General features: G+C 42.7%; 1 protein-coding gene across 7 annotated transcripts in view; it reads right to left on the bottom strand.

Annotated features, from left to right (window-relative positions):
• LOC123242351 (kalirin) overlaps positions 1 to 7,487 on the bottom strand; it is a 188,211-nt gene extending 180,724 nt beyond the window's left edge. For all 7 annotated transcript variants that reach the window (XM_044670032.1, XM_044670033.1, XM_044670037.1 and 4 more), the window contains exon 1: positions 7,281 to 7,487. In XM_044670032.1, coding sequence (XP_044525967.1) covers positions 7,281 to 7,365 — 85 coding nt within the window. In that variant the 5' untranslated portion in view covers positions 7,366 to 7,487. The remainder of the gene's footprint in view (positions 1 to 7,280) is intronic.
• Positions 7,488 to 11,210: the final 3,723 nt, after the last annotated feature.

Raw genomic sequence — 11,210 nt, forward strand, 5'->3', positions numbered from 1 at the left:
TTTCTTCCTTTCTTCCTTTCTTTCTTTCTTTCTTTCTTTCTTTCTTTCTTCCTTTCTTTCTTCCCCCTCCCTTAAAGGATGTTCACCCAACTGCCTTCCTAGCCCAGACCTTTACTACCTCTTTCCTGGGCAATTATAATAGTCTCCTCTTTGGTTCCCCTACCTCTCTCCTCTCCAACCTATCTTCCGCAGAACTGCCGAAGTCTACTCCCTAAAGCACAGATCTCGTCATGTTCCTGCCTTGCTCAAAATGCTCCAGTGTCTCCCTATTACCTCTAAAATCAAATCCAAATCAAATCCATTCTCTGTTTGGAATAGGAAACCTTTCACAGCCTGGGATCTTCGGGATCTCTTTTAAAGTTTTCTTGGCAAATATACTGGAGTGATTTGCTATTTCCTTATAGCTATAGCTATATTTCCTATAGCTAGTGAGTGTTTGACGCTGGGATATGAACTCGGGTCTTCCTGATTTTCCAGGACCAGGGCTCTATCCACTATACCACATAGCTGCCCCTTGCCCAGAAGTTATGGCAAGTTAATGACAAACATATTAAACTAGGTACAACTCTGAGCACTGTCTTTCAGAGCCAAAGTACAAGAATGAGGTGAGAGGCTCTACATCTAGTCTGTCTCATCTATCCTCTCGATAGTCCCAGGCTGGGATTACTCACCCTAAGATGGTCCTGTGCCTCTGGTCTTTTAAGTCTTTCTAATTACTCCAGATTGCTGAGATATTTATTTTAAAGACAAATCAGGAAACTCGGAGTGACCTATTTCTCCCAATCTATCTGAAAGTCTATGTATGCAGAATGGACCTAAACTTCAACCATGAGTGCTATATCAATGATTAATCAGTCTTCAGCTGTGGGCCTGCCATTATCAAACTCATATGGCTTTTTGTCCACTTTCCAACAGAAGCTGTTAGAATCCATTTATTTGCTTCCTCCCCTCCTAGCCGGTCCCTCCCTGTCCCCTATTCCTATCAATTTTTCTGCAAAATCGAAGCAGAAATTCTCAGTTTTTAAAACTCTTCTATTAGAAGATAATTTACCCGAACCCTAGAGGGGAGGAAGAGAAACTTATAGGGAAATTCAGTCTTCCTTTCATCATCTTCTATCTGGAATTTCTTGGACAGTCAAGGTCAACTAAAACAAATGCACATTTTTTTTTTTATCATTGATACTTTATAATCCTTGAGGGTATTGGGACTACATAGCTAGGACAAGGCAATGTATGCCCTAAGCCAGCATTGCTGAAGGTTTTCAGGTTTGTGTGCCCAAACTGAAACTTTAAGTTGCCTGTGAGCCCCCACATTACCCCAGAGAGCAGAGGGAGGAGGTGCTCACTTTGAGTGGCTGGAGAGAGGGGTGGGGCATACAAAAATGTCCTTGGGAGCTGGGAAGGGGGGGAATGGAGCAGCTCCCCACCTACAGTGCCAGCTCAGCACATGTGCCAATACTTCACCAACACTGCCCTAAGCTATATCTAAGGAGAATATGGCAGATTAGATAAGGAGCAGGCCTCAGACTCAGAAAGATCCCAATTCAAGTCTTGCCTCTGACACATTCTGCAATGGGAAAGCTTACTGGATTTGGATCAGACAATATATGTGCAGTTTCTGGCTCTGTCATTTACCACTTTGTGATCTTGGGCAAATCTGGGCCTCAGTTTCCTCATCTATAAAACAAGGGGGTTGGACTGGATGATCTTTTGTAGCTCTAAATCTATGAAAGACATACTAACTATGTGACTGAGGGCAAGTGATTTAATTTATCAGGGTCCAAGCAATCCCCTAAGACGAAGGGTGAATTAGGGAGAGGAAGGTCCATTCCCTCTCTGAAATTCCAGGTCTAGACCCTTTCCAACAAAAAGCAAGGATTTCAAACCCCAGGCCTTGTGTTATCAGAAGCTTTGAACTTTCAGTAACACTTCACTTGACCTAATTCAATATAAATACCTGCAAGACAAGGAAAGATGAAATATTTGGAATTAAAAAATGTACATTTAGACCCTACTTTCCTCTTTGCAGTGTGGGAGAAGAGGTGAGTGATATTGCCTACAATGATTGACATCTTTGATGTATTGATCAGTTTTCCCAAAATGATTTCTCCTCTTAAAACAAAACAAAACAGAATTTTGTTCCAAGGGATGGCAGGGAAGGGGAGAGGAATATCTTGGGACATTACACTGATATGAAAACAGTAAACAAAAGATCGATATTCATTTTTTAAAAAAAAGTAACATTAAAAAATATCCCTCACTCGCTAACATACATATTGTCCTTGTTTGCTATTGTGGTTTGTCCTTCATTTTGAAAGGGGCCAATGACATCAGAGGATGATGCCTTGACTTGTATGTGAATTGAATTTAAGTGAGGCAGAGTTGCACATAGTCATAAGCCTCACTTTCTCTCCCAGAGTCATCCAAGTCCAGTGACAAGACAAAAGCAGGACAGCTGGTGATAGCCTGGGATTCAGGATTCAGTGGGTGACCTTGACATCGTCCATGTCTGACCAAGCTCAAAGCTCTCAATGTCATATGCTGCAGCCTCCTTCATGGGCTTTGGAACAAAATGTTCTATTCCACCCTTTCAGCAGAGGGAAATCTTCAAACGTTGGGAGTAAATATCTCATTAACTCACCAACTGGTTTGGGGCCTGTCAGTTAACCTTAACCTGGTTTAGCCAGCCTGCAGAGGTTTGCCAGGGTGTGACCACTGTACATGCTACAGCTTCCTGGCAGCCACGGGAAAAAGCTGGGTGAAAGGTAGACATCCAAGGTGGATGAGCAGCCCTGAAAAAGGTTTAGCAGCCTTCCCGCCAAAGGTTCTAGTCCTCCTTGGGAAGTTAGGTGGCACCATAATGGAGAGAGTCCTGGCCCTCCCACCAAAGGAGCTAGTCTCATGATGCTGAACCTATGGCATGTGTAACAAGGATGGCATGCAGAAATCTTTCTGTGGGCATGCACTGCCCATCAGACTAGAAAAGGAGAGGGACTCCACAGAGCTGCTCCCTTTCCCCTTTCCACCATGCCTCCCCACTCCTCTGCTCAGCAGTTCGTTTGAAACGTTTACTCCTTCCCCTGAGCAGAGCACCCAGACTACTCTCCTCTCTTTCTCTCTCTGGGGTAGAAGTTGGGTAAGTAGGTGAGCTGGGGGGGGGGGGTTTGGGGTGGGGCACAGCATGCAGTCTCTAAAATGTTCACCATCACTGATGCCCCCTGAACATCCCATATACCCTTGTCCTTGTTTGCTTTATCAGTAGAAGGAAGAAAAGGAAGGAAACAAGCATTTAAGTGCCAACTATGTGCCAGGCACTGTCCTTGGATCTTTACAAATACTACTTATTTGATCCTGACAACAACCCTTAAAGGATCAAATAAGTAGTATTTGTAAATTATTGCTATTATTGTCCTCATTTTACATTTGAGGGAACTGAGGCTAACAGATGTTAAGTGACTTGTCCAGGGTCACAAAGCTAGTAAGTATCTGAGAACAAATTTGAACTAAGGTCTTTCTGACTCCAAGCGCAGCATACCTAGCTTCTTCTAGGTTAGGATCATAGGTCTTGAACTGAACGGGGCCTCAAAAGAAGTTTACTTCAACCCCCTCATTTTGAATGTAAAGAAATGTAGACTAGCAAAGTTAGGTGATTTGCTCGAGTCCATAGTGCAGGTGGCAGAAGCAGGATTTAAATCAAGTCCTCTGACTTCATAAAGTTTGCTTTCCAGTTCCAGGGTGGGGGCCCTAACAACTAGGGGGAATTAGTCATAGCAGCCATGCACATACCTCATCAAAATAAATCAGACCCAAGGTGGGTGGGTGGGTATGAAATTCACCCTGAGCTGCTTCCTCATCTCAGTTTTCTCTTTTGAACAAAAGCTCAGGAGAAACCAGAAATTAAATCCCAGGTGTTCAAGAGCTAGTTAAGCAACCCATCCCTGAAGAAGCCACCTCTCTCCTTTCATTGACTCACCAGGCCTTCAGACCAGCTCCACTGCTATGAAAAATCAAGCTCCTCCAGGGGCAAGCCTAGAGTCAAAGTGAGTCACTGATTTCTATGACCAAGCAGAGACCAGAGACCCTAAACCTCCCTGCTTTGCTCTTATATCTTCCATGTTCCTTTCATTTATTTATTTATTTGTTTGTTTTTAAATAGCCTCTCCAGTTTCAATCTGTCAGACTAGAACAACTGGCTCACCTAAACTGGAAGAAAGCTCATCTCTCAAACAGAACTGAAAAATTGGAATGACCCTTCCTGATTTCTCTTTTTTCCCCAGGTTCTGTTATCTTGGGTGATTATTTCTCCACTAAAAAGGTCAGAGCTGGAAGGGATCATCTGGTGGCAGAGTCGAGATTAGACTCAGGTCTCCAGAATCCTGGCAATCACAGGATCAGAGATTTAGAGCTGAAGGGGCCTTGGAGGGCATCTAGTCCAACTTTCTCATTTGAGTGCAACACAAATGACCTTGCATTTATTTACTAATTAAAAACCCCTTACCTTCCATCTTAGAATCAATACACTATATTGGCTCCAAGACAAAAGAGCTCTAAGGGCTAAGCAATGGGGGTTAAGTGACTTGTCCAGGGTCATACAATCAGCTAGGAAGTCTCTGAGATCACATTTGAACTCAGAACCTCCCACCTCTAGGCCTGGCTCTCAATCCACTGAGCCACTGAGTTGCCTTCTATTTATTTTGTATAAATATTATATATCTTTTTATATATTGTGATTGTTTTCCCACTGGAGTGCAAACTTGTGAGGACAGGGACAGTTTTACTTGTTTTTTGTTTTTTTGCAGGGGAAGAGGGGAGGTAGGGTTCCCTCTCAGCACTTGATCAGCACCTGCCATATACATGCCTTTCCTGTTAAGGCTGTAGTGCTGAGGCAGGGAGTAACACCTTCAGGTTTTGGAAGGATAAAGCTTTGCATGAGCCTTTCTTATCTTTTCAATCTGCTTCAAAATTGAATATTAGGAGATATACTGATACCAAGTATTCACCCTCATCATAGGGACAAACTAAGGAGTATTCCAGGGACATTACATTCCTGTCCCCCACCAACCCCCTTAACACTGCTCTCTACCCACCTCTCCACCTGAATTGAGTTAACCAATAAGGGATTTTTCTCCCAGAGGACGGTTCTCTAAGCCAGTCCCGGGAGAAAGGCACCCTGTAATCTAATACCCCAAATCTCCAAAGCCAGTGGAAATGATAAAAAGTGAGCTGGGGAAGGGCAGAGAGAAGGCCACCTTCTCTATCCTTTCCCTTTTCTATAGAGGGCCACTTCCCCAGTAACCTGAACTGCTCTGAACTTTGTCTAACAAAACCTCCTCGAGTTGATTTGAGGCTGTGGGAGACAGGGGCCGAAAGCCAATAGGAGGAAGCCCTTTATCAATTGCTTGACTAGGTCTCCCCTTAACAAAGGGAGATCTCATCGGAGACTCCTGTGGGTTTGCCACCTACTCTTTACCCCAATTTTTCTACCCTTTGAGGACTTTATAAAGGAGCATGGAGAAAAAAAAAGGAAAGGAAAGAAAAAGAAAGAGGAATTTACTCAAAGTGAGCAGATGAGACCATAGGGCAAAACGTTTTCTTTTGAGTAACTAAGAGTAGGATTGCTCTTAGAGAATACATCTGGTCTGAAGGAGGGCAGCTGTAAGGGCTTTAGATAAGAACCACCAAAAAAAAATTACATTCTAGATTTTTACAGGAAACCAACTCCCTAGAAACCATGTTTTGGAAGTGCTCAGGCTGGCAGGGCAGCAAACTGATCAACCCAGGCTCCAAAGTGTATTCTTTCTTTCCCCACCCCTCAATATTTTCCAAGAGTTTCTCTATGCTCTTTCCCTTCCCCCAAAACACACAATTCTCTTTCAAGCCTCTAACAACCATTGAATCTCTCTTACATCAACAGTGGATCTTTCCAACGTTTCTTTTTCTTTATTGTATTCTAGTCTTTACTTTTCTATAACTCATGTCAGTTCCTTTTGATTGAGTTAATAGCAGATATGACCTGAGGTTGTGAATGGCAACTTGAAGGATGGGGCGGAAGGGGGAATGCTTGGAATTTGTCTTATTTCTCTTAAAACTGTCTAGGATGGAGAGATTCATAGGCTGAGTTTGAGAAGGGAAAGGGAACGAATGAAACCACTGAGGCACACAGAGACTTAGTACACTTCTTTTCAAAAAGAATTCATGCCAATAACTCCTCGCAGGAGTTACTCTGTATTAGAATTTTTGTTGTTGTTGTTGTTGTTATTACAGTTATTTTTCTATTACAAAGGAGAATTCGGGTTTGAGAACTAGAAGTGGCAAAGTGTGGGCAGTTTTTGTAGAAATGACTAATGTAAAATAGGCACCAATAAAGCATTTTAAAAATTGCCTTTAAATAAAATAGTTATAAATCAATAGAAAGGAAGGAAATTTTGTCTAGCCCAATCTCACCCCCATTCATCACCAACTGAATTAATTGTTACAAACTGAAAACGAACAGTGGTTAGCAATATTTGCTGACTCTAATTGGCCAAGAATGTTGCAGTTAGTTTTCCTACAAATTGGGATACAAAAAAAAAAATCAATAACCTTCCCCTAGGGGCAATGGGGCTCTCCTAGACGACTCTGCCACTTTGCAGGAACACTTGGTAGAAACAGCCCCAAATGAACAAAATATAATTAAATACAGTCTCGATTGAGCAGTAGGAGAGTTCTCGAGTTAATTAACAAGCCAAGTTCAGCTCCGGTGCTACAGAACAGCAGAAAAAGTTACCACGACCTGTGCCCCATTAGAAAACTGTCGCTAGGGCAAAAATAGTTCCCGGTGAGGCGACAAGTGTCATGCACATTCCTGCAGCCCAGAGTCATAAGCTAAATCTCGAAGTTAGGATCCATATGCAAATGAGCGCAGAGAAAGAAAGACGCCTTTCACTCATTACTGGAGTTCTTCCCCGCCCCCCCCCCCCCTCCGGAGACAGGGCCCCAGAAATGCAGAGAGGAACGCGTTTCACTAGCTGCTAGCAGCTTCCCCAAGTGGAAGAAAAAAGGAGCTAAGTTTGAATACCACCTAGAGGGCATTTAATTAGGGAGCCAAAGCTAGGCGGAGAAGTGTTCAACACGCCCCCTACCCTTCCTCAACCTCCGTTCTCGGGTCTGGCCAGTCAGCCTCCTCCCTACATCCACCATCCAAGTACCCTTAGTCCCTCAACCCCAGCGCAGCGCCTTTTAGGTCTAGCAAAATCAAGGACCACCCCCACTCCCCAGCCCGGCCCTAGGTTTGCTCTCACCTCGGCACCGGCAGCAGCAACAGCACTTTGAAAGAAACCAACCCACAGCAGGACATCGGGAATAAGAGCGCTCACCCCCCTTCATGCTGCCCCCTGCCCTCACCCCCTAGAGTGTCTGCAGGGCAGGGGGCCACCAGCCAGGACCGGGCACAGCCCGAGACTGCACAGCGGAAGCCTGGCGGGCTGGGAGCCAGCTCGCTCTCCCTCTCTCCCAGTCTCCCCGGCCACTCTGACTTACATGGAAAGTGAGCCAGCCACCTTTGGGGAGGAGGGGGAGGAGGCTCGGGAGGGAGAAGGGGTGGGCCGAGGGAGCAGGGGGCGGAGCTCCGATTCCAGCTGTGCCAGAGTCCTCAGCCAGGGACTTGTCACTGAACCTTATGCAATGGTTGGTTGTGGCTGCAGGCACCAGGCAGAAATGGAGAACTACAGTGAGCCTGAGGGTAATTGTAGGCTCCCTTCTGATCCCCCAAACAATAACCTACTAATGCAGGGTTTGGGATTTAAAAAAAAGAGAGAGATTGATTCTTCATTCCAAGCACATTTAGAACTGTAGGATTTAAAATAAGAACCAGTAGAAAGTCCAATTCCTTTATTTGCATCTGGGGAAACTGAGGCACAGAGCAGGTCACACGCCTTGTAAGATGCAGAGCCAGAATTCAATTGGTTTGACTAGCTATTTCAGGACTTTTTTCACTTTCTTTAAGAGGTCTTTCCTGATTCTCTCAGTTTTTACTGCCCATGCTTCTGTTAGCAGTGGATCATAGATTTTAAAGCTGGAAGGATCCTTGAAGGCCATTGAGTCACCCCCCCCCTTTCCAGATTTGTACATATAGAAAGTGAGGCAGAGAAAACTTAAATGAGAGTTAACCCTTAACAAGTATCTGAGACAGGATTTGAAGGTAGGTTCTCCTGGCCTTGACTCCAGTGCCCTACTCACTATAACACATTATCCCTCACATTTTAGGATCAATATATCTAAAGCTAGATATGGCTGGCTCTTGATGCCAACCCCCTCACTTTAGGTATTAGAAAACAGAGGCAGAGAGTCAAATATAGCTGGTAAGACTTTGAAACAAGATTTGAATACAAGTCTCCTTGACTCCAAGTCCTGTGCCCCATCCACTATACCATACTAACTCCCATAAGTATCATGCATCTCTAGCATCTAATATGATACTTGGCACATAATGGACAATTTATAAATAAAATTTATAAATAAATGTGCTGAATAGAAACTTTACTTATCCAACCTACATAGTATGATAAGCATATTTTCAAAATAAATAAAACTTGCTTAAAGGAATCAAACTTTGAACTTGTAAATTACTATAGAAACCCCTGCTCTCTCTGAAGGGAAACTGTATACACAAGTCTCCCCAAATCACTCGTAGTGTAGCCCACTTAAAGTTTTGAATATTATCTACCTCACAGTGTCATTATGATGATCATAAACTATATAAAGAACTTGATGACCTTAAAGCAATTTGTACACTTCCACCCCCCTACCAGTGCTTACCCACCTCCGGCCAAGCTGGCTCCCTCTCCCAACTTCCCTGTCAGGGTGGCACTGCCAATATAGTTTCCTAGGCTTTCTTCTTCCTTATGTTAGCCCCTTTTGATCAGTTCCTGTTTGATCAGATGTCAAATCCTATCGATTTGAAATTCTCAAATATTCTTCATTTGATTCTCACCATTATTATCATTTTAGCTCTTCCCTTATTCCTTTAAATCTGAGTTAGTTTAGCTAGATTATCTGGCTAATCTCCCTGACCCCTTTCCGTTCAATCTGCACACTCCTGCCAAAATAATGCTCCTAATATATTGCTTTCTTGTCAGTATCCTGTTCAAAATCTTTCACAAAGTCCGAAGTCCTTAGTTCTGCACCCAAGATCTTTGTGATCTCTCTGGGGGTATTCATCTTGCCTTATCTTCCATTAGTCATCGACACAAAACATCTACTTCGACTTAGTTTTAGAAAGGGCCTCTAAGGCCATTTAACCAAGTCCCCTAAATCTTATAGATGGGCAAACTGAAGTCTAGAGAGGCAAAATGTGTCTTGCCCAAGATGACAAAGGTACTGGTAGAGAGTTTTGAACCCAAACTTCAGATTTCAGGATCAGTGCTCTTTCTATTATGCCATACTACATGTCTTGTTGATTTCTGGCTAGAAGTTGGTTTCTGAACTTACACCGTTTATTGTGTATATTACTCTTTGGTTCTTGCCATTTAATACCTTAAACCTGGGTTTGGAAAGATAGTGAATTCTTTTGACTCAGAAATACTATTTGGTTTATTTCTGAAGGTGATCAGGGAAAAAGGGAAAGAGCCTATATGTTCAAAAATATTTCTAGCAGCTCTCTTTGTGGTGGCAAAGAACTGGAAATTGAGGGTATGCTCATCAATTGGGGAATGGCTAAACTAGTTATGGTATATGATTGTGATGGAATTCTTCTGTGCTATAAGGAATGACAAATGTTAGTTTTAAAAAATAGAAAGAACCACCTGAAATTATGAAGAACAAAATGAACAGAACCAAGAGAACATTATATAGAGCAACAGAAATATTGCTTGAAGAATGACTTGTGTATGCCTACCTCCAGAGAAAGAACTGATAAATAGAAACAAGGAAGACAGTTTTATATATACATTTTTTTGATCAAATAGTGCTTTCTCTAGAGTGGAGAGGGAAGAAAGGGAAAAATCTGGGAATTTTAATGTAACAAATAAATAAATATATATATATTTTAGAAGTTGGATTTATTAGAATCTTTAGGGATTTGCAATCTATAGGAGACCTTTTCATTAGACAAGAGGGTAAGCTTTGGAGGTGGGGTGTGTGTGTGTATGTAATTAATAGATTAAGAGCTGGAAGGACCTTATGTCAGAACTCATCTGGTCCCATCTCCATATTTTAGAGATGAAAAAATTGGGATTCAGTAACAGGAAGTTACTTTTTATCCAAAGTCTTAGAAGTAGGAAGCCACAGAGCCAGGATTTGAACCAAGGCCCTCTGATGTCATATCTAAGATGTGGCAATAGCTAACTAATTCCCAAAGTTTAGAAGAAAGATAACCATTTGGGACTTACTTTCTCAGCCTGAGCTAGATACAGATTAAGTATGGAAGAGAAGGTTTATTGGAACACCAGTTCAGCACACCCAATAAGTAAGAACTGTGGTGTCAGGCTCTCCTTTTGGTTGCTACCACCTGAGTCACTTACCCAGAGGATCAGGGGTGTTTGCTTCCTGAGGTTCATTCCTGTTCTACAAAAAGTATTTAAGAAACTTCTATCTGAGCCAGGATCTTAATTCAGGATCAAGTTCATTTTCTGGTACTGCTTAGATATTGGCAATATATCCCAAATCTAAAACTACTGCTTCTCATGACTTCTGCTAATTGCAAGCCCATTAATTTGCAGTATGTCCATTTGGATCCCTGACCTGTAGTGACTATTACTACTGCCAAGCCTCCCCTGTTCTCACAACAACAGATAAACCTTGTTCAGTTGACATCCTGTCATAGCAGTGTATACACTGAAGTCATCTCAGGCCTGCCTTGGTCAGAGATGGTCATCAATGGGGCAGTGTGGTAGAATGGAAAGAACACTTGTTCTGGAGTCAGATAAGTTAGTTCAAAACCCTTCCTCTTTTACATCATCTTCTTCATCTTTATCATCGTTTTCATCATCATTGTTAGCATTTATTAAATGCCAACTATGGACCAGGCACTGTGATAAAAGGCTTTTCTAATCATGTGAGGATTCTATTTGATCCCCACAACCAGCCTTGGAAGTACTATTATTATCCTTACTTTATAGTTAAGGAAACTGAGGCAGACAGAGGTCAAATGACTCCCCCAAAGTCACACGGCTGTGAGGCTAGACTGTGACTGAAGTTTTCTTGACTCCAGGCATAGCACTATATCCACTGTG

The sequence above is a fragment of the Gracilinanus agilis genome, chromosome 3 (genome assembly GCF_016433145.1).
Source record: "Gracilinanus agilis isolate LMUSP501 chromosome 3, AgileGrace, whole genome shotgun sequence".
In the NCBI taxonomy this organism is placed as follows: domain Eukaryota; kingdom Metazoa; phylum Chordata; class Mammalia; order Didelphimorphia; family Didelphidae; genus Gracilinanus; species Gracilinanus agilis.